This window comes from Panicum hallii, chromosome 8, assembly GCF_002211085.1.
Source record: "Panicum hallii strain FIL2 chromosome 8, PHallii_v3.1, whole genome shotgun sequence".
Classification (NCBI taxonomy): domain Eukaryota; kingdom Viridiplantae; phylum Streptophyta; class Magnoliopsida; order Poales; family Poaceae; genus Panicum; species Panicum hallii.
The window spans coordinates 42,444,396-42,468,346 of NC_038049.1; the positions used below are offsets into that span (position 1 = coordinate 42,444,396).

The 23,951-nt window shown below is 48.9% G+C and overlaps 1 protein-coding gene across 2 annotated transcripts; it reads left to right on the top strand.

Annotated features, from left to right (window-relative positions):
- Window positions 1–14,377: 14,377 nt before the first annotated feature.
- Window positions 14,378–17,631, top strand: LOC112902178 (putative disease resistance protein At1g50180). Of its 2 annotated transcripts, XR_003230504.1 has the most exons (4): window positions 14,378–14,854; window positions 14,968–16,444; window positions 16,538–17,232; window positions 17,354–17,631. XR_003230504.1 is itself a non-coding variant. In XM_025971108.1 (2 exons), exon 2 carries the CDS (start codon window positions 14,982–14,984, stop codon window positions 15,792–15,794), a length of 813 nt encoding a protein of 270 aa, XP_025826893.1. In that variant the 5' UTR covers window positions 14,409–14,854; window positions 14,968–14,981; the 3' UTR covers window positions 15,795–16,301. The 2 variants fall into 2 exon arrangements, 1 of the variants encoding a protein (XP_025826893.1); XM_025971108.1 differs by lacking the exons at window positions 16,538–17,232; window positions 17,354–17,631 and having other exon boundaries at window positions 14,409–14,854; window positions 14,968–16,301.
- Window positions 17,632–23,951: the final 6,320 nt, after the last annotated feature.

The window sequence follows — 23,951 nt, forward strand, 5'->3', positions numbered from 1 at the left end:
TCCTCATCTTCGGTCTGAGTACCCTTATCCCAATGAGTTTCCATGGGTTCTTCTTCTTCTTCTTCCTCTATCCATCCACCTATTCCGTTGCGGTTCTCGTATTCCTGCATCTGGGCTTGGAGGGTGGCCAAGGAATACTCGGCGCTTGCGGCTCTTGTCCGTTATTCCTCCAGCTCCTGGGTTATCTTTTCAATCCCATGGATTAGCTGCCTCAGTTGCGCCGCCTATTCGCGGTAGAGTGCATCCAAGCCAGTAAGGTAGATGGATAGGTGGGAAACTGTATCCTCCAGGTCTTCTTCTTCTCGTCCAAGCCCCCTCATCCGGGCAATCCAAGTGCGTCCTCTACCTTCAGTGGGTGGGAAAAATCCCATAGGAGTCCGCTGAAGGTGGTGCCTGTAGAGCACACGCAGCCGTCGCAGGGCTTTACGGGCGGCCTTTCGGTAGGTGTCAGGGAAGCGGAAGCCAGTTGTGGAGATGAACCAAGGGTCCACATCAGGGTAGCGGGTGCTTTTCTCCACAAAAACCATTATATCGCACCGAAGGGTGCCTCCGGAGATGTATTCTCGGTAAGCATACTCTGGTGGCTCCATAACCCCAACGCGTTCCAGGCTGAGTAACAATAACTTAGGAAGGCTGGGCTCTGCGTGGAAGATTCCGCTGACCCATCCGTTATCAGCCATCTGGAACAGGGCAAGAACCAGTGGTAAGTGTTTGTGCAGAAAGATATCTAAGTCAGAACAAGTCCTAGGGCCTGAAAAAGGGTCTCGTTCCTAGGGTCACGTCCTACGGCCAGTCTACGGCTCTGATACCACCTGAAGCGCCCCCCCCCCCCGTCAGGGGAGACTTAAAAGTGTTGCTTTATCAGTCCCAGGAGGCTGATAACACTTTTATTACATCAGATGGTACATCACCGTACAACTCTACGCGGTAATGGGCAGTGAAGCGCCACTATCGCGAGGATTACAACTAAAACCCACACCACTACACTGGCTACGAAAAGAGGATCATCAGAGTCTTGTGCCATGCGGAACTCCAACGGTGGCCTTAACCACAGGCAAGACTGGGTGCAGGACGAAACCCTACTCGTTGTCTTCGGGGACGTAGTCTGGATCTTCCACTGTAAAAGTAAGAATGGGGTGAGTACAAACGTACTCAGCAAGTCCAATCACACCCACGGAGGGGGTATAACAGAATTTAATGCACAGGATAATCCAAGGATAAGGTTATGGTTCATTTGCGGAAAACTCGGTTATATGCAGGGGTTTATTTTAAAAGCATTTTTCAAAACAAGTTTTCCAGTATCAAAGAGCACACGGTGTTGATCCACACGGATCCAAGTTTTAAACTGCTACCGGACTCCCCGTCCGCCGTAGCACACGGCACAACTGCCGGACACTTTCCAAACAACTCACACCAGCCCAAACATTCCCAGAGAGAAACACTAGTTATGTGACCACACCATAACTTGCCCAATACCGTGGGCACGGCTATTCGAATAGGTTTTAACTCTGCAGAGGTGTGCAACTTTACCCACAGGTGGGGTACCACAGCACGATCACCTTAGTGTCGGTGCGGATCCCAACAAAGCCATTACCCACCTTAGCTAGACCTGACTAGCCACCACGGGATCCATCAAGGGGTCATTCAACCTGTCACTGGGGTTTAACCGGGGCATAAGTCACACAGAGCTTATCCCTTTTTCCTTGATCACCCGTTGCTCTCAGCTCTCCTGATGGCTATCAGACTAACTAGTGGGGTTATGCTAAGCCGTTGCCCATACAACGGTCAAGTGGTTTGCACAACAGGAAGCTAGGTGAGATGACACATCAACTCGGTCCTTAAGGGTGACAGGATGGATATCTCCCTTCCTTGCCCTACCACACAGGTACGAGCACACCAACGGCAATTCACACAGAAATGCCATCCATCCCGTCTGACTCGTATTTCAAAACCACATATTATCCCTTCCCACACACACACGTTTTCTTTATAAAATCAGGTGGTCAAAGTATGGTCATCTCAAACAGGGGTGGCTATCCTACCATGTTTTCAGCACGCAAAACCATGCAATTTTATAAAACAGGCCACTGGGTTGTGTTTGTAAAAACTAGGACAAAATATGCATCAAAGGGCGGAATTGAACTTGCCATCATCAAACCCTTGCGGAAGGTCCTGGTCGAAGCACTGTCCCTCGGGTTCGGGGTCGCAGAACTGGTCCTCGTTCGCTTGATCACACCCGGGAACTTCCTCGTTCACTCCGTGTCCTACGACGCAAACAAACAGGCATACAATCAAGCGAAAGAACTAAAAGCTTTTATCGTTGAGCTTGAATCGGAAATAATTTAGTTACGGAGGTAGGGGTAATATTTTTGGGTGGTTTCTTAATGGCATGGCTAGAACTATACTAGAAAGGGCGTGGTAAAATTTCGGGTCGATCGGAGATCATTTCGCACATAAAATGACGAGGTAAAGAGGGGTTCAGGGGTGAAACAGGGGCCCAGGGGCTCATTTGCAAGTTTTCTGAAAAGAGGGGCTTGTTTGTGAATCCTAGAAATATTCAGGGTATGCTAAAGGGTGCCGAGTATAATTGGATTTACATAATGGAGGGGCTTGGTTTGTAATATTAAAAAGGGCAGGGTCTCTTTAGCAAAGAGGGGTAACTAAGGAAGGGGGGTTCTTTTTGGGGAATACAGGAAAGGGGGGGCTATGGGCAAAATGCCCCCTTCTCCCTCCTCTCCCCGCACAGAACAGAGGAGGGGGGGGGGGTAGGGCGCCGGCGGCGGCCCAATCCGGCCGGCCAGGGCCAAGGGCAGCTCGGGGTGAGGGGGATGAGAGAGAGGGGGTCACGGGGAACCAGTTCCCGACCTCACCTCGGGCCGGGGTGGCGCGTGGAGGCGTGGCGACGGAGGCCGGTGGCGGCGGGCGCGGGGCTCGGTGTGGCGGCGTTGAGGGCTGGGAGGGGAGGGGCCAAGCGTGCGGCGGCGATTGTGGGGAGCTGGGGGTGCCCCTCGGCCCTACTTATAGGCGGCCGAGGTGGTGGAGGCCGGGGCGCGGCAGAGGCCGGGGCGGAGCGCCGTTAATGGTGCTTCGGCCCTTCGTGCGTGTCGCGTGGTGGCGTGCGGCGAGGACGATGTCAATCACGTGGAGGAGGGAAGGACCGGGCGCTGTGCGGCACAGGGCGGCGCGGGCGGCGAGGCCGGCGCGGCGGCCGTGCGGTAGCGCGTGCGTGCCGTGGCCGTGCGCGTGCGCGTGCGCGTGGATCGCGTGCGCGCGGTCCGGCGGTGCACACGTGGGAGCAGTGGTCGGGCCGGGCGCCAGCGGCGGAGAAGCGACGGCGCGCGCGGCGGGGCGACGGGTGGCGCGGCGAGCGGCGCGGCCACGCACGGGGAAACGTGCGCGCGTGCGCGCGCGGCGCGGCAAGGCGCGGGCCAGGGCCGGGTCGCGAGCGGCGGTCAGCACGGCGTGGCGCGCGGTCACGCGGGGCACGCGGGGGCGAGCGCGCGCGCGCGGCGCGGCAGCGCGCGGTCGTGTGGTCGTTCGGGAGCAGAGGGAGGAGGGAGGAACAGGGAAAAGAGGGGAAAGAAAGGAAAAGAAAAAGGGGAAAAAGAAGAGAAAAGGGAAGAAAGGAAAAGAGAAGGAGAAATGGAAAGGAAAAGAAAAAGAAAAGAAAATGGGGAGAAGAGAAGGAATGACGCGTGCCGGCGGGATTCGCGCGCGCGACGCATGCACGCGGCGCGGGGAGAACAGCGAGGGGGAAGGAAAACGCGCCGGCGCCGATCGCGTCGGCGTCCGCGGCCGGTCGGCCACGCGTGCGACGCCCGCACGGGATTCGCGGCGGTGACCGTGGCCGGTCGGCCACGCACGCGACGCTCGCACGTTGCACGAGGAGCGGGATCGCGGCGGAATCCGGTGTTGGCTCAGGGGTTAGGGTTTCGACGAAAATGCTTTAGCGTGTGATTTCTTTAGCAGATTTTTGGGCTGACACATATATCGACAGGATGTCGAATATCCGCACAAGCAGCTATTACATGAGAACAAGGTACGTGCAGCAACTTTGGCCTCATGCATGAGCAACAACAAGTTCCATCAAGTTTGACAATGCACTCTTTTACTAAAGTTTGACGTCTCATGCCACGTCGTGCTCTGTCTTCGGGAGCTATCTCAAACTTGAGCTCCTGTGTACCACATTGCCGTACGTGGTGTAGCTGGGCGCTAGCTGTCTTCTTAGTCATATATTCTGTCATCATTTTCCCAAAATATCAGTCAGGATCTTGCATGAATGCCTAATTTTTAGTAAGCCGATCCCTTAAGTAATCGGTACACCCGCGGACGATGAATTCCACAATTGCAACCAGTGGAAGCCCACGAACACCTCGCAGCATCCAATTGTAAACCTCGGCGGAGTTGGTGGTCATTATGCCGTACCTTGCACCATCGGTATCGTAAAGTAACGCCCACTTCTCCTTCGCTTCATTCTCAATCCATTCAGAAAAGGTTTTCACCGCTGACCCAGACCTTCTGCGAGTACGTGCAGTATCTGTTGGCAAAGGACACAAAACCTCTGCTTCATCCTGTGCAGTTGTGGTTTTTGCTGCGTCCTCGCTTCTTTTCTTCCCGGTCAGTTCATCAAGTTTCTATCACTGCTTGTTAAATTTTTGCTGATTTGTTTCATTGCATAGCCTCTTGAACATATCCATAAGGTGATTGTTCTTGAATTGCCTGAAAAAGTTTGCACCAATGTGTCTCATGCACCACCTACTGCGAACATCACATCACTTGGGCGGCTCTCCGGTCTCCACACACCCCTGCTGCAAATCTAGTATTGCCCTCAGTATGCCGGCGTGACGATCATGAATCAGGCAGACATCTTCCATATCCCGAACAGCTGCAAGCTTGACCCGTTCCAGGAACCAGTACCAACTGTCTGTGTTCTCGCTCTCAACAAAAGCAAAAGCAACAGGAAGCAATTGATTGTTTCCATCCACTCCAATAGCTGTCAGCATTTGCAATCTATACTTTCCTATAAGAAAGGTCCCATCGATGCACAGGAGAGGTCGGCAGTGTTGGAATGCATTAATGCATGGACCCAAGCTGAAAAAGACCCGCTGCAATATGTAGGGCGGACCTTCTCCTGTGTCTAGACTTTTCAGGTCATAATAACTTCCAGGATTTCTGTGACATAGGACGGCCAGCAATCGAGGAATATTATCATATGCAGCTTCGAATGTACCAAACCTCATCTCCAACACATTCTGTTTTGCACTCCACGTCTTGCTGTACGAGATGGTATACTTGTACTTTTTCTAAATATGCCTGATAATAGACTTTGGTTCATATGACATGTTCTCTACTATCATCCCGTACATCTCATTTGCGATGTATTGTGATATAAGGTTGCGATGGGTCTTCTGCACCCCCGGCAAATGACAAGTGTGCTGAGTGATAATTGAGCATTCCCAATAATCTTTCTATTTACCCTCATAGGCATGCACCCTCCACGGACAGCCCTCCTTCACACATACCACATCATACTTACGAGATTTGCACTCGACTGCTTTAAACCCTCGCATAAGAGAGAGAGACCAACACTTTACAGCTTCCTTCACCTCTTCAATTGACTGAAGTCGCTGCTTACCCATTCTTCAGGCACATCATCGTCATCACCAGACGAATCGGTATTCATTGCTTCATCCAATTCACGTTCTTCGTCTTGCAGCTGTTCAACAATAAAGGGTATGTTCTCCCCCTCATCAGCCACGCATTGAGGTGCTGCGGTGCCACCTGCCTCAATGTTTGCTTCCTCAAATTCTTCATCAATATTTTCATCCTCCGGAGCAACTTCAATGTTTATCAAAGGGTTCTGGTGCACACTGACAAGGAGTACCAGTGCCATTGCCAATGACTTGCATTTTGCAGATAAGTTAATCAGTCCTCGTTGCTTGCAAGTGGCATCAGCTCCCAGATCAAAGCGTGAGTGGTACGATTTATGACGCAGTGAACACTTACAGTGTGCGTCTCCTGATTAATCCTTAATCCCCTCATTAACCAGTTGCATAGGGATTCAAATATCCTCTCGTGCGGTCTGGTAATTCCTCTGACCGCACAGTTGAATTCACTTAAATCTACCCCATTCGGTCCATAAATCACATTTCCTTCTCCGTAATATATACTGAAAATACCATTCTCGGAAGACATATCATCCCAAGCGGCACGGACGGTACAAGATCAATAGTGATGTTGCTATGCCTGTCATGATCGACACTCGTTTGTTCACTCTGTACACGGAGGCGAAAGAGCTTGTTGGAGTTGATGAGGCAAGAGATGAGCTAATCAAGGCTCTAGAAGAAGAGAATGAAGTGTCCATGCAGCAGCATGGAAAGATAGTTTCCATTGTTGGATTTGGGGGATTGGGAAAGACAACTCTTGCAAATGCAGTTTATGAAAAGATTAGAGCACAATTCGACTGTTGTGCTTTTGTTTCAGTGTCTCAAACTCCTAACTTGAACAAATTATTCAAGGGCTTGCTCTATGATTTTGGCAAGAACATCAATGAAGAAACATTAGAGGAGAGTTGCCTCATCAAAGTACTCAGAGAATTCGTTCAAGCGAAAAGGTATGAGATCATTATTCTTTCTGTCAATTTGAACATATGAGATTTTTTGGCCAATGATTATTTATGTCGTTCATAATACTATGGCCATGTCTGGATATCCTACAAATTATAAGAATTTGGATAGTGCTCATATATAGATTAAAAGAATCTGGATTATACATTATAATAGCAGGGCTGTTTGGATCTCTAGATTATAAAATGCATGGTTGGAGGGTTAGCTGTGTTTATATTCTCAAAACCTAGGATGGAGGGAGATAGTGGGATTACAGTAATCTGGGTGCTAATGTTTTTATAATCTATCTAATTACCTGGGGTATTTAGCTCTCATAAAGACTTGTTAGCTGATTTGTATAATCACAATTAGATCTAGACATGAGATAAGTGTACATATGACCAACTAAATGTTCATGCATATGGCCCTTATTAAATAATAAAACACAATCGCTTTGTGTCTTTTTCACATAATTATGGAGTGCAAAAATAATATAGCAAAATCTATGATCTTTGTTTCCGATTGGACTTCTTTTATGTCTTGGCAAAGATTCTGACTGGATTTATTTTGTCTACGTACATGACTACATGCTAATCTAGCTGCTCCCTAGCTATTTTAGCTTAATCACTAAAACATTAGCAGTGGTCAAGTGAGCTTAATTTTCATATCGTGGTATATGGACATTATTAAAACATTCTATCAATTTGCACATATATGTGATGTTTTTGCCAGTGATAATTTACGCCTTCCATTCATAATACTAAGGCCATGGTTGGATCTCGTACAAATTATAAGAATCTGGATAGTGGCTATAGAGTAAAATGATCTGGATTATACATTATGAATAGTAGTTGGGCTGTTTGGATCTATAGATCATAAGATAGTTGGAGAGTTAGCTGTGTCTATAACCTCAAAAGTAGGATGGAGAGATATAGTGTGATTACGATACTAAGGGTGTTTGGAATTTCTTATCTGTCCAATTACCTAGGTGTTTAGATCTCATTGTGATTTCTGTCTGATTTCTAAATTCACAATTAGATCATGTATATACATGGCCTAAGTCAACATACTTTCAGCTAAATGTACATGCCCGGCCCTTGTTAAATGACAAAATACAATGACTTTGTCTTTTTCACATCATTGTTAAGTGAAAATGATATGGCAAATATCTACAATCTTTGTTTCTGACTGGACTTATTTTGTCTATATACATGCTAATCTTGCTGCTCCCTAGCTATTTTAGTTTAATCACAAAAATATTTAATGGCCCAGTTAGCTTAATTTGCATATTGTGGTATATGAATATTATTAGAAGTTCTTCCAACCTAAAATTAACCATTGCTAATAACTTGCCATATGTATAGGTATTTTGTTGTTATTGATGACATTTGGGATATCTCAGTATGGAAAATGATCAGATGTGCTTTGCCTGATAATGATGTTGGATACACTATTATTACAACTACCCGTAATTATGACGTTGCTGAGCAAGCTGGTGGTGCTTACAAGCTGAAACCCCTTTCTTTGAATAACTCCCGAAAGTTACTGTATAGAAGAATATTTGGTACTGAAAACAAATACGATAATGAAGGCAGAGAAAAATATCCTGATGAGGAGCTGGCCGAAGTATCTGACAAAATATTAAAAAAATGTGCTGGTGTACCCTTAGCAGTTATTACGATGGCAAGTCTGCTAGCTTGTAAAGCAAGAAATAAAATGGATTGGTAGGAGTTGTACAATTCCGTTGGTACTGGCCTAGAAAACAATCCAAAGTGAAAAACATGGGAAGAGTCTATTTTAAATCGGAGATAGTTATTTCAACGTGCTCATAAATAGAAGTATGGTCCAACCGATACATGACTCAATAACTGGCATGGTAGATGGTTGTCGCGTACATGATATGGTGCTCGATCTCATCCGTTCCTTGTCAAGTGAAGAAAACTTTGTTGCTGTACTAAGTGATATGGATAGCACATCTCCATCAAGTACGGTTCGGAGGTTGTCCCTTCAAAATGGCAAGAACAGTCATGGAGTGGCTCATGCTACTACTAGGAGCTCGTTGCAACATGCAAGGTCAGTTGTTATCTTCCCATCTGCTGCTGCTCAAGCGCCGGCTCTTGGGAGCTGCCGAGTTCTACGTGTACTGGATTTAGAGCATTGCAATCTCTCACAAGCTAATAGTCTCAAGTACCTTGGGAATTTATATCAGTTGAGGTACTTGGGACTACGTCGGACAAATATTTCTCAGCTCCCGGAAGAAATAGGAAACCTGCAATTTCTACAAACATTGGACGTAAGGGGCAATAATAGAATTTCATGGTTGCCTTCGGGTGTTGTTCAGCTAACTAATTTGATGTTCCTAGACATCCTCCTGCACTATTTATTATGTAAAAAGGCACTCTTATTCCCGTTCCAAGTGTCACAACTTTTTATGAAGAACTTTTATCTATCTATTATTTTAATACAATAGTGTTAGAAGAAGCCACCATGTTCGTCGAGAGAGTTTAGAAATTACCACATTAATCGAAAAAAGAGAAGAATATATACCGTCCAATTTTGTAAAGATATAACGGTCTAAACTACCACAAAGAGTCCATATCAAATACAACAGTAAATATATAAATTGATTTGGTGAATGGAAGATATGAGTCCGTGTCACATACAAATCCATGCATTTACACGTATCTAACACACGTTGTAATTCCATATTCATTCACATATGTTTGGCAAGTTAACAAAGGCATCACTAAGGTTGAAAATATACCATCCCGCCGGCGCTAGAGTATCACCGTAACATAAAAAGTTCAGGCAAAATATGATTAATAAATATACTTCAATATAAAAATTTAAAATTCAAAAAGAATCAGTCCATATCCAATACAACAACCAGCAAGAGACTAGCAATTATATAAATTTTATTTCCTAATCTTATTATTTTATACGTTGATGAGGAGATAAGAGGCCTGCAATTATGTAAATATTATTTTCTAATTAGATAACTTTGGATGTTGAGGAGAGATAGGCCTAGATATGACTGGCTCTTAAATCTTTTATCCTTCTCACCCGCTATTACCTTGGTAGGCTTCAATAATACCACCCGAATTGCAAGCAAAGATACAGAAAACAATTAAAAATGGAGGATCGAAGCAACTAGCAAACCCCAAAGCAATGGTGTATCAGTACAAAGCCAAGATCAATAGTTGTGGACAAGGTAGTGGCAGGTTCCTCCGTAACATCGAAATCTAGCCATGGCTGATGCGATTCATATACAGCATGAATTGTTTGCGCAATAGAGCAAGTCAATGATCTACCAAGCGAGCTTGCCACGTACATAATTAGGGTAGAAACAATGGATTGATGATTGGTATAAGAGAGCAAGCTTCAAGTTAAGGTGGAGCACAAATTTGAGAGTGACCAAGAAAAAGAATATTACAACTACCATGTAGACAACTTAACAACAACGTATGGGCTGAACAACAACTACGATGAAAAGAAAAGAGAGAAAAACGACAGCAATAGTGTGGCTATGGTAGAGTCATTTTGAAGCCAAGACGTGATTCTAACGGTATCAGGTGGCCAAGTATCATCCAGACACATTCTGGCACCATTATTGTAGCCGAGGCATGGCAATCACCACTAACGATGACAAAAAGCAGCGAGATGGTGATGTCTCGCTGTTAATAAGCATTGTAATCAGTGGACGCCTGACAGGCCGAGGGTTGAAAAAGTTTAGGAGAGAAGAACAACAATGTAGTCATGGCATCTTGACGATGTAATCTAAATGGTCAATTCAAAATCAATGTTTGGCATTCATGTCCATCCATAGCAAGATGCATGTCATGTTCGACAAGAGGGGAGGACGCAAATTCTTAATGATAGTCCAGCCACCGCCAGCACCCAATTATGTCCAGCCACCGACACCACGAAGAGGTTTGTGGAGCATAATTACAGGTAGCGCCATCGCTGCATTTGTCAGCGAGATCGTAAAGGATTTCATGCATGGTGACGACCACTAGACCTGGGGATCATTTTGTTGCATGTCTTCTTCTCGATCGATTGCATGTCTCTTGGACGCCCTGCTAGTAGCAGGGATGGCAACGGGTACGAAATATCCGCGTACCCGCACATACCAAACCCGGTGGGCGCGGATACGGGTCTGAGTCTGTGCCTGCGGGTACGGGCACGGGTACAACTCTAAACCCAACGGATATTTTCTAACGGGTTTAAAAAATTAATACCCGAATCCACAAAACCCGCCAGACCTGCTGACATGTGGGCCCGAATAACCCCTATATATACGATTTTTAGGGTTTTCTGGTTCCCCATTGCTCCCACTCCCAGACCCAGCCCCAGCCGCCGCCCCCTCCCGCTCCGCGCTCCCCCCACCCCCACGGGATCCGGCCCGAGCCGTCCCCGTCCCCTCCGCCCCCCACCCCGTCCGTCCCCCGCCGCCCACCGGAGGCCCCCGCTCCGTCCCCCGCCGCCGGAGCCCCCTTCCCCTCCGCCCCGCGGGATCCGGCCCCGCGCTCCGCCCCCACCCCCCACCCTCCCCGCCCTGGCCCCGGCTCCGTCCCCCGCCGCCGGAGCGCCCCCCCCCAAAGCCGCGTCGGCCCCCAGCGGAGGCCCCCGCCGCTGCCGCCCGCGCAAGCTCCGCCCCTCCGGCGGCGGATCCGGCCCCACCCCACCTCCGCCCCCCGCGCGGGAACCCCAGCTGCCCCCCCCCCCCCGGCCGCCAAGCTCCGTCCCCCCGCCGAAGCCCCACGCCCCGCCCGCCGCGCCGGCCCCCAGAGGAGGCCCCCGCCGCCGCCGCCCGTGCAAGATCCGCCCCTCCGGCGGCGGATCCGGCCCCGCCCCAGCTCCGCCCCCCGCGCGGGAACTCCCCAGCGAAAAATGCCATCGTCTTCCTCACTAGTGGAGTAATTTGCTGCAAAGGTGAAGTAATTTTTTTCAAAACACAGTACAAACAAACGCAGACGCTTACAGATACGCACGTATGCTCATTCCTATGAATACAAGCATGTAATCCTATCCTTATAAGCACATCCGAGAAGCTCAGTCGTCTGATTTTCGAAATTGACGAAGTACCTTGCTTCTTCCAAGAAGCTATGGAAACGTATAAACCATTGGCTTGATGATGGAGGATAGATTGTTTCTCCTGAAAGCCATACATGAATAACCCATGCTTGGGCTGTGCAGAAACCACTCATATGAAATTCTTTTTAAAATTTGAATCAAAAGTGGTTGAGGCTTTTCCTTATAGCAACGCTAGCCAATGGGCCCCATGCAAATTTAGGAATCAGGAAAGAAAATGCTCCATCCCCGATATTGCAAGCAAGGATGCGATATCTCTATGGATGAATATTTGAACATTAAAAAAGAATATTGCTGTTGCCACCAAAATTTGATAATTTTATTGCCAACGGAGTATATGGAAAGAAGCCAATAAGAACACTTTGTAAGCAAGAACTAAAAAAAGAAATTGGAGTCCGTGTATCTTAACATTTTCTTTTAGTTTAGATTTTCTTTTAGTTTAGATTTTCTTGTTAGGTAAGTTTAGTTCAGTTTATAAATATGTACCCCGACCATTGCAAAAGATATCTCTCGATCAATACAACTTTCGGCGCATCGCCACCCTCTTTTTTGAGATCTCATCACCGGTGGAACTTGGCACCATTGTTTTCGATCTCCGGTGAAGGGGTAAGCCCTAATTTCTGCCGGCCCTGGCAATTATATCATTCGATCTCTTTCTGGATCTGATAGAATCACAGTTATCTTAGTCTTGCTTAGATCTATCAGCTTATATCTATTGAATTTGTTGCTTAGATGCTAGCAAAAGATTTATTTTATTAACAAAAGCATCAGATTAGTTTTTATTAGCCGATAGTTTTTTATTCTTAGCCTTTGATGAGTTTCTATCGAACTTTTATCTCGTCACATTTAGATTCATCGGCTAGTGACTTTTAAGTCTACCATCCGGCTGCCAGCGCTGTCTCAGTTAAGTCCGATCCTATTGGTGGTGACGCTAGATTAATTGTCATCAGCTTGCTAGTTTCGGCGATAGTTCAATTTGTTAATTCTATTTGCCAGCTGATGGTCGCTAAATGTTTAATTATTGCATCAGCCATTGATCATCGGCTCTGTGTACTTTAATTCTATCATATAGTCCATAGATCTTCATATATTTTATTCGTCCAAGTGTTGTATCGGCTCCGGATTGTGATTATATTAAATGGCCGATACGATGTGTTGAATGGTCAAATTGACCGGAACGCCTCGAACCTCAAGAAGCTATGGACATGCACTGGAGTTAAGCAGATCTCTCAGTCTGGTATGTTGCATGCGGGGGGTCATCTTCCGGTCGATTTTTTTCCGGCAACAGTGGCCATTGCCTAAAGCTCCTAAACAAGGTGGTGTTTAGGGAAGGGGATTCATATACAGTCTTACCCTTGCAAAAAAATTCCTTTGAAACTATATAAAGAGGCTGGTTCAAAGTTTCAAACCCAGAACCTACAGGCCACAAGTACAATATCTGAACATAACATCGAAAAAGGGGTGCTGATTTGGAAAAATTTTAAAAAATGGGTACCTCCCGCCCGATCAATGGATGGATTTGCTCCAAGGGGTTAAAAGAGACCGCCTTTATGATTTTGTAGGTCTTTAAGACTTCAGCCATTTTTAATGGTTGTAGTTTGACCTAATATTTTAATTTGTTTTTTGAATTAAACGAATATATTAATTTGTAGCATAAGGATGCATGAGCACAAGACGTTTTTTTTCTTCAGTACTGAAGGTTTGATTTGTTGACTAACTTTTGCTAAAATGAATACTGATATCTTTATGCTTATTACACGATTGGAAAAGGATCAGTCGAGTCTCTCTCTGTATTCTACTATGAATAAAAAGGAAAACATTGCGACGCCTGAGAGACTCGAACTCTCGCGGCGAAACCCCATGTACTTAGCAGGCACATGTTTGAGCGCGCGCACTCCACTCTTCACTGCCGACCCCTGCTCGTCGCACTGTAGCAGGACCTCTGCTTCTGCAAGACCATGTCCGAGCTGCAGGAGGCCACTCTCCCCGCCGGCTGCCGGAGCCGCACGACGGCGAGGTTCATCTGTGTTCATTGATTCCACACGTCGAGGTACGGGTACCCAAACCTGACGACGACGCCATGGAGACCCAGGTCAGCGGCTCGCTGAGGACGCCATCAAGTGGTTCTGTCTTCTGTTCCTTGTCTGACTTTTGAATGTGGTAATGTTGTACATGGTAAGAAACGGCCGGCCTTCAGGTTTCAGAACAGAGCTCGGCACAATACTAAGGGGTGTACATTGGAAGGCAGAGACAGATTGGTGCAGTACAATCGCTGATTCCGTTGCATATGGAAGAACTAGTGAGGTTTTTCCTGCCATTGCCACCCGGCCGGATTCAGACTTCAGACTTCAGTGCATGCATACCACCATGGCCTGTCTACTTCACTTTGGTCTAAGGAAAAGGAAGAAGGCTCGTCTTGTTAGTGCAAATGCTTTAAGCAAATGAGATATGTTCTATAAATACATAGGCATTGCTAAAGTCTATCTCACGGTGAAGAAATTCGCTGCAAATTGCACTTTATTACATTTAATTTCTTTTATCCCTGCAGCGACATCATGTTTTGCTACAGTGGCAAGACGGAAAGCACAGATGACCCATGCGTTGCGTGCTTGATCAAATTCTTCTTAGCAGGTCCCACTCTTGTAGTTAAACAAGCAGCCACCTGTATTGCTTTGAGAAAAGAAGATTCCTTTAGTTGGTGCAAGGACGAAAGCAAAAGGCATTATGCGTAATTAAAACAACAAAGGAAAAGGCAGTGCCAGCAGAAAAAAAAAGATGATAATCAATTATGGGCCAACAAAGGAAAAGGCAGTGCCAACAAAGGAAAAGGCAGTGCCAACAAAGGAAGATGCGTAATTTTGATTTGAGCCCCAATATTTCTTGGGTCTTTTACACACTTCCCTCCTATCCAGTTTCCCTTTATTTGATCCGATCTCATTCCATCTCTCATCTATTATTGCCGTTCATTCCACTGGCATAGCGTTGTATTATATGGCAGCTGCGAGCACCTGAGTTGGTTGGTGGCAGCAAGTTCGAGTCAAGGCGGCCGTGGAAGTTGCATAACGTCGCAGAAGCACGATCTGGGGACGACCAGCAGCGACTCCATCCAAGTTCCTGCCTGGCTGTGGCAGCTCTTGATTCCCATCAAGAAGAACCTAGTGAGTCCTATATCTTGTACCCTCTCATCCTTTATTATTCAGACGCGCCTTGTGCAAGTGCAACACGAGGGAAAACAGAAACAATAACCTACTAGCTCCTTATACTCGCCCAGGGACAAATCCTTGCATGGAGGTGGTGACAGGTGCACTGCCAAGCGTTATCACCAAGCTGGGTGAACTTCTCATTGGCGAGTACAATCTGCAGAAGGGGCTGAAGGGGGAGATCAGGTTTCTCCAATCGGAGCTCGAGAGTATGAAGGGTGCCCTTGAGAAGGTCTCTAGCACACCGGGCGACCGGCTTGACATTCAAGACAAGATCTGGGCTAGGGATTTGAGGGAGCTGTCCTATGATATAGAGGACGGTATTGACACATTCATGGTCCGTGGGCAGGGTAAAGAGCAGGGCAATCTGCATGGCATCAAGAAGTTCATTGATAGAAGTGTTGGTTTGTTTAGAAAGGCCAAGATTCGCCATGGGATGGCCACTGAGATCAGAGACATCAAGACCCGTGTCGAAGAGGTAGCCAAGCGGCATGGAAGGTACAAGATCAACAGTGATGTTGCTATGCCTGTCATGATCGATCCACGTTTATTCAGTCAGTACACGGAGGCGAAAGAGCTTGTTGGAGTTGATGAGGCAAGAGATGAGCTAATCAAGGCTCTAGAAGAAGAGAATGAAGTGTCCATGCAGCAGCATGGAAAGATAGTTTCCATTGTTGGATTTGGAGGACTGGGAAAGACAACTCTTGCAAATGCAGTTTATGAAAAGATTAGAGCACGATTCGATTGGCATTGTTTTACATGCGGGAGGGAGGAGGAATTGCCAGCAGCGATGGTGGCCTCGACTTGGGCCTGGGGAACCTGCCATCGCTGCAGTGGGTCGCGGCTGACCTCCAGTGTGCGGGCGCTAACAAGGCGGAGCAAGCCAAGGCTGCACTGACGCTGGCAGCTAGAATGCATCCCAATCATCCCAACCATGATATAAATATTCAAATATGAAGGTGCGTAGATCCTCTAGGTGGAGCTGCTCCATGATGGAGACGGTGGAGCGGAGTTAAATTTCGTGGAGTGGAGCACTCGTAAATGGACCCTTATTCCTTCTAAATAGGCCTTTGCTTCTGTCCTTTCCCATTTCTTCTAAACTTAATTGCTTCTGTCCACCTTAGCTCCAGTTGTTCTTTCTCCGTTATTCTAACACATCCTCCCCACTTTATTTCCTTCTAATCATCTTTTTTTTAGTTGTGTTTATATCCTCAAAAGTAGGATGGAGAGAGATAGTGGGATTACAATAATCTGGGTGCTAAGGTTTTTATAATCTATCCAATTACCTGGTGTGTTTAGCTCTCATAAAGACTTTTTAGCCAATAATAAAATACAATCGCTTTGTCTTTTTTTACATCATTATGGAGTGCAAAAATAATATAGCAAAATATATGGTCTTTGTTTCTGATTGGACTTCTATTATGTTTTGGCAAAGATTCTGATTGGACTTCTATTATATTTTGCCTATTTGAACTCGGAGAGTTTTACTTCAACGAGCTCATAATCAGAAGTATGATCCAACCGATACATAACTCATCAACTGGCATGGTAAATGGTTGTCGCATACATAATATGGTGCTGGATCTTATCCGTTCCTTGTCAAGTGAAGAAAACTTAACATGCCTTGAGCTGCTGTCACAGTTATACATTGATGACTCCGCCATAAACATTATAGAAGAGTTGGGCGAGCTAACTGGAACTGAGGCGGCTGTGGATTAAATTGGAGGAGTGGAATGACAAGCTGTTAGAGTGCCTGCACAAGCTACAAAAGATTCAGGAACTGTGTATCAATCATGCTCCATCATCCTCACCGCAGCATAGGTGGATTGGATATCTGGGTTGCCCCTCGACGTCTCCGTGACTTGGTTACACAATACAGTTGTTGGTTTTCAACACTGCCAGCTTGGGTGAATCCATCGCTTGTTCCGGATCTCACCTGTCTAACCATCGCCGTGAGGGAGCTGCATCAGGGCGACCTCGAAATCCTCTGGAGGTTGCCAGCTCTCCGCTATGTAAATCTGGAGGTGGACAATAAGAACCTGGGCATCCTTCAGGGATTCGTTATTGGTGCTGGTTCCTTCCCGTGCCTCGTAAGCTGTTGGTTCTCGCGATTTGTATGGCCAGTGGTGTTTTAACAAGAAGCTATGCCAAGGCTCAGAGAGCTTCGGCTCTGGCCGTTGTTTTATGTGCGGGAGGCAAGAGGAATGGCCAGCAGCGATGGTGGTCTCGATTTTGGCCTAGGGAACCTGCTATCACTGCAGGAAGTCAAGATTGAAATCCTACGTGCAGGCGCTATCAAGGAGGCGGCGGAGCAAGCCATGGTCCCGCTGACGCATGTAGCTTCTGCAGTTGATCCTTGCTTCTCTCCTTTCCCATTTCTTCTAAACTTCATTGGCATTGTTTTTTCCGGCCCAGTATTTTCTTCTAATCTCAATTTTGTTTCGATTTCTATCTCAGATTCAGATGAGGAATAGCGAACCGGAGAAAAGATTTGAGTTAATGCAAATGATAAGTTTCTCGTAGATAACAAGTTCCTCTGCTTCGCCACATCTGCAGAGATTAAATTGGTCAACCATGGACAGTACCAAACAACTCGAAAGTAGGATGGAGAGAGATAGTGGGATTACAATAATCTGGGTGCTAAGGTTTTTATAATCTATCCAATTACCTAGTGTGTTAAGCTCTCATAAAGACTTTTTAGCCATTAATAAAATACAATTGCTTTGTCTTTTTTACATCATTATGGAGTGCAAAAATAATATAGCAAAATCTATGATCTTTGTTTCTGATTGGACTTCTATTATGTTTTGGCCAAGATTCTAAGTGGACTTATTTTGTCTACGTACGGGCTAATCTAGCTGCTCCATGGCTATTTTAGCTTTATCTCTAAAACATTAGTAGTGGTCCAGTTAGCTTAATTTTCATATCGTGGTATATGGACATTATTAGAACATTCTATCAATTTGTACATATGAGATTTTTTTTGCCAAGGATAATTTACGTCTTCCTTTCATAATACTAAGGCCATGTTTGGATCTCATACAAATTACAAGAATCTGGATAGTGGCTATAGAGTAAAATAATCTGGATTATACATTATAAATACTTGGGCTGCGTGGATCTATAGATTATAGATTATAAGATAGTTGGAGTGTTAGTTGCGTCTATAACCTCAAAAGTAGGATGGAGAGATATATTGAGGGTGCTCGGAATTTATTATCTATCAATAATAAAGTATGCTCCGCTGGTCTATGTCCTATAGTGTACTGCACCCCACTAAAATGATAAGTGAGGATATTTGTAAAGGGAAAGGTTGATCATAAGGGCAAGAAGATGCCATCTTCCACCATGGCCTGTCTACTTCACTTTGGTCTAAGGAAAAGGAAGAAGATTCGTCTTGTTAATTTCTTTTATCCCTGCAGCGACGTCATGTTTTGCTACAGTGGCAAGACGGAAAGCACAGATGACCCATGCGTTGCGTGCTTGATCAAATTCTTCTTAGCAGGTCCCACTCTTGTAGTTAAGCAAGCAGCCACCTGTATTGCTTTGAGAAAAAGAAGATTCCTTTAGTTGGTGCAAGGACGAAAGCAAAAGGCATTATGCGTAATTAAAACAACAAAGGAAAAGGCAGTGCCAGCAGGAAAAGGCAGTGCCAGCAGAAAACGCACTGAAGTGCTTGACTTTGCAAGCAAAATGTTCATTCCATCTCTCTTCTATTATTGCCGTTCATTCCACTGGTATAGCGTTGTATATGGCAGCTGCGAGCACCTGAGTTGGTGGGTGGCAGCAAGTTCGAGTCAAGGCGGCCGTGGAAGTTGTCCTATATCTTGTACCCTCTCATCCTTTATTATTCACACGCGCCTTGTGTGTGTGTCTCTGTCTGTCTGTCTCTGTCTCTGTCTCTCTCTCTCTCTGGGGACAAGCAGATGAGGCAGAATTCAATGCCCATGTTAGGTTAGGTGTAACGTGCCATCGCGTTACAGTCGCCGTGGACCACGAACACGACGGGGTTCCAGTGTTCCACGGTCCACTGCTGCAGTGCCAGCGAGCAGTGATAAGAGCAAGCAATCCAAAGAATAATTAGACGGGAAAGCAGGTTTGAAGCAAGCCGTATCCAACACACCTTGATCCTGACCTCCTAGTCCTGGACAAGCAGCGGGGCTCTTCCTCCTTGAAAGAGGATGGCTGGGAAAAATAGTAGATTGATTATAGAAGGAGCCCAAGGCTCAGTACATATAGGCAAGGATGTCTCAGGAATAGGAAAGATCTAATCTAGAGAATCCTTGCCAAACATAACCAACACTACCAAAACCAGGGAGGGAGGAAACCGAACTCCTCCTGAGCCCATGGGCCTGTACATCACGCTAACACGCCCCCGCAGTTTGAACGTCGGTGCTTAGCCACGGACATTCAGACTGGACCGAAACTCAGTGAACACCGAAGAAGGCAGCCCCTTCGTGAAGACGTCGGCGAACTGGGATGTCGTGGGAACATGAAGAACCCGCACGACACCCATGGCGACCTTCTCACGGACGAAGTGAAGATCGATCTCGATGTGCTTCGTCCGTTGATGTTGGACCGGGTTGGAGGACATGTAGACTGCGCTGACATTGTCACAGTAGACAATTGTGGCGCGGTGAAGCGGAATGTGGAGCTCGTGGAGGAGCTGGCGTAGCCAAGAAGCCTCAGCAACACCATTGGCGACAGCGCGGTACTCAGCTTCTGCACTGGAGCGAGAGACAGTATTCTGACGCTTGGAGGACCAGGAGACCAAGTTGTCGCCGAGGAATACAGCATAGCCCGAGGTGGACTTGCGCGTGTCGGGACAACCAGCCCAGTCAGCATCAGAGTAAACCACCAAGTCATCCTGAGTCGACGGTCGGAGATGAAGACCCAGGTGAAGAGTACCCCGAATGTACCGAAGAATGCGCTTGAGAGCTGCCAGGTGAGGCTCTCGCGGATCGTGCATGTGGAGACAGACCTGCTGCACGGCGTATGCAATGTCGGGCCGTGTGAAGGTCAGGTACTGCAGGGCACCAGCAAGACTGCGGTAATCTGACGGGTCGGCGACTGGAGCTCCAGAATCGGCTGAGGTCTTGGGACTGGTGTCGACGGGCGTAGTACAAGGTTTGCATTCCGCCATGCCAGCACGATCCAAGATGTCCAACATATATTGCCGCTGAGAGAGAACCATACCAGTAGCAGTGCGCTGAACCTGCATCCCCAAGAAGTGATGAAGTTCTCCCAAATCCTTCATAGCGAATTCCCGCTGGAGAGCCAGGATGACCTTCCGCAGAAGATGTGTCGAAGAGGCAGTGAGAACAATATCGTCGACATAGAGGAGCAGATAGGCCATATCAGAACCACGGTGGTAGACGAACAACGAAGTGTCTGACTTGGCCTCCACAAAGCCGAGGGAGACCAGGTACGTGGCGAAGCGGCTGTACCAAGCACGAGGAGCCTGCTTCAGCCCATAAAGTGACTTGTTCAGGCGACAAACAAAGTCAGGGTGAGCAGGATCCTCGAATCCGGAGGGCTGAGAAGCGAACACCGTCTCTGTCAGGGTGCCGTGGAGAAAGGCATTCTTAACGTCAAGCTGGTGAACTGGCCATTGGCGGGAGAGAGCCAGAGAGAGCACCGTGCGGACTGTGGCAGGCTTGACGACGGGACTGAAGGTTTCGGCAAAGTCAACTCCAGGACGCTGGGTGAAACCACGAAGAACCCAACGAGCCTTGTAGCGTTCCAGGGAACCATCAGCGTGGAACTTGTGCTTGAAGATCCACTTGCCCGTGACAATGTTGGCATGTCGGGGGCGAGGAACCAAGTCCCAAGTCTGGTTCAGGAGAAGCGCTGTATGCTCTTCCTCCATAGCAGCCCGCCAATTGGGATCGGCAAGGGCACTACGGAAGGTCTTCGGAACCGGAGACAGGGGCGCAGCATGATGCGCAGCATGATGCAGGACCGGCACACGGAAGCCGTCCTTGGCCCGAGTCACCATGTGATGCTGGTTGACCGTGGGTGGGACGGCGACAGCACCCCGGGGAAGAGGGCCAGGTGCTGAAGGAGCAGCCGGTGCTGCAGGGGTTGGCGCAGGAGCCGGTCCAGCCGGGGCTGGGGCGGCCGGCTTGGGGCGCCTGGAGTAGACACGCAGAACTGGGGGCTGCGCGCCTGGTGGAGACGGTGCTGCGCGTGGCAGCGCGTGTCCCGCACGTGGGCGTGCGGAGGAGGCCGGCGTGGCCGTGCGTGGCGGGGACAGCAGCGCCCCGGTCAGCGCGGAGGGAGTCGAGGCCATGCGTGGCGCAGCACCCGCACGTGGGAGTGCGGGGAACCCCGGGGGAACTGGGGGCGCAGGAAGAACAGCACCACGAGAGCCTGGAGGTCCTGCAGAAGACATGGTCGGCAGTCCTATAGGAGGGACTGTCGGGTTAGTGAATTCATCTAAAAAGGTGAAGTCCGCAGCCGTGGGCGGCGAGGGCTGCTCGGCGAAAGGGAAGGTGGACTCGTCGAAGACAACGTGACGAGAGATGATGATTCTATTGGTGGTAGGATCAAGACATCGGTATCCCTTATGGTGAGCAGAGTAGCCAAGGAAGATGCAAAGGGTAGAACGAGGTGCAAGTTTGTGTGGAGCGGTGGCCGAGAGATTGGGATAACACTTACAACCAAAGACGCGGAGATGATCGTAGGACGGCGCACGACCAAGCAGGGTAGAGTGCGGGGTCGAGAAATCGAGCGTCTTGGTTGGTAAGATGTTAAGGAGGAGGGTCGCAGTGTGCAACGCCTCGGCCCAATATGGAGGGGGCATGCTCGCCTGAAACAGAAGAGAGCGGATGATATCGTTAGTGGTACGAATAATCCGCTCCGCTTTACCATTCTGTGGGGACGTGTAGGGACATGACATGCGAAACAAGACGCCATGAGTGAGGAAGAAGGTGCGGGCGCTGGAGTTGTCGAACTCCTTGCCGTTGTCACTCTGGACGGCCTTAATGCGGGTGCCGAACTGGGTAGACACATAGGCAAAGAAGTTAGACAGAGTGGTAAAAGTGTCAGATTTCAGGCGTAAAGGGAATGTCCACAAGTAATGTGAGCAATCATCAAGAACAACAAGATAATATTTGTAGCCAGAGACACTAGCAACAGGTGATGTCCATAGGTCACAATGAATAAGATCAAAATTGTTTGACGCCCGAGACGCTGAAGTACCAAAAGGAAGACGAACATGTCGTCCCAGCTGACACGCATGACATATAGAATCCAAACTTTTATTACAAGCCGGAATAGCTGAAGCGAGTTTGGAGAGGGCCTCGCGACCGGGATGGCCGAGGCGACGATGCCACAGGTAAGGTGGCGCAGAGCTGGCGACAAGGGAGTGAGCGACAGGCAGCTGCAAGGGGTAGAGCGGACCGGAGCTATTGCACCTGATGATCACGTTCCGTGAGAGAAGATCCTTCACAGAACAGCCATACGGGTCAAATTCCACAGAGCAATTGTTATCGATAGTAAATTGGCGAACAGAAATAAGATTCTTGATAAGCTGAGGCGAAACAAGAACGTTATTTAAAACAAGGGGGCCAAGGTGCGCCTTGCCGGTGGCAGTGACGGGCAAGAGCGAACCATTACCGACAACAATGGATGTGGGAGAGGGAAACCGAGGGGTGGAGGAGTGAGAAAGAGTACCATCATGAGAGGTCATGTGTGAGGAAGCACCGGTGTCAAGGTACCAGTCGTTGTTCACCGGCGGAGTGAGCGTCATGGTACTGAAAGTAGAGGCCAGCAAGTTCTGGTCCCAAACCGGAGAGCCCACCATGGGCTGGTAGTGGGACGGCGCCAGCTGCTGCGGTTGGAAAGCCTACTGGACGGAGACGCCGGGGGCCGGCAGAGCCTGCTGCATCTGCTGGGCCAGCAGAGCTTGCTGCAACGCCTGCTGGGGGAGCTGCATCTGCTGGGCCAGCAGAGCCTGCTGCAGCGCCTGCTGCTGAGGGCCGGCGCGGCCCTGAGGAAGCTGGGCCAGCGGAGGAGTCCGGGGACCGGGCCACATTTGAATGGACCCGGTCCACGGATTGTAGACGGAGGGCCAGGTCGCGCCGGACCCAGCAGGCGCCCCAGGAGCGGAGGAGGGAGCGCTGGAGCCTGGAGCAGAGTCGCTGCCAGCCCGGCGGTCCTTCTTCTTCTTATTCTTTGGCTTGGGGGCGCCGCCACCGGTTCGAGGAGGGCCACCGCCGGTCGCTGCAGGCTGGCGAGAGGAGCCAGTGGCGACAAGAGCAGTGGAGGGGGCAACAGGGTGCTGCACCATGTTGATCTCCTCGAGAAGGAGCTCGTTGCGGACGGCGGCGAAGGAGGGGAACGGGCGCCCGCGCCGGAGATGGACGCCGATGTCCTTGTAGCGCTTATTGAGCCCACGAAGCACGTTGAGGACCAAGGTGCGGTCAGTGACGTGCTCGTCGAGGTCAGCGAGGTCGTCGGCCATCTTCTTGAAGCGCTTGCAATACTCGGTGATGGAGAGATCACCTTGGGCAAACGCGCGAAATTTGGCGTCGAGGTGGAGAGCGCGGGTCTCCTGGTTGCCGAGGAAGTGATCCTCGATGGCGAGCCAGGCCTCACGGGCGGAGGCGCGGTGGTCGATCACGGCGTCGGCGAGGTCAGCGGAGACCGTGCTGTAGAGCCATGACTTGACGACGGCATCCATCCGAGTCCAGTCAGCAAGGGCCGAGACGGAGTCGCTGTGGACGTGGTCCAGCAGCGAGTATTTGGTGACGGCGAGGAGGAACTGCTCGCGCCAACGGGGGTAGTTGCCGGCGGTGTCGAGGACGGTCGGCACCAGGCTGCGTGCGTTCTGCACAGAGACCGCCTGGGCGTGGAGGTTGAGGACGGCAGCGGCCTCGTGGAGCACCATGGCGTGGGTGACGCTCATGTCGCCGCCCGCGTGAGGCTGTTCGACGGGATCAACCGCGGCGGCGGCGTCGGCCCGGGCCTTGGCCGCCCGAGCAAGGGCAGCGCGGACGCGCTCCGCGGCGGCGTCGCGCTCGTTGGAGGCGTCGGCGGCTTCCTGCTCAGC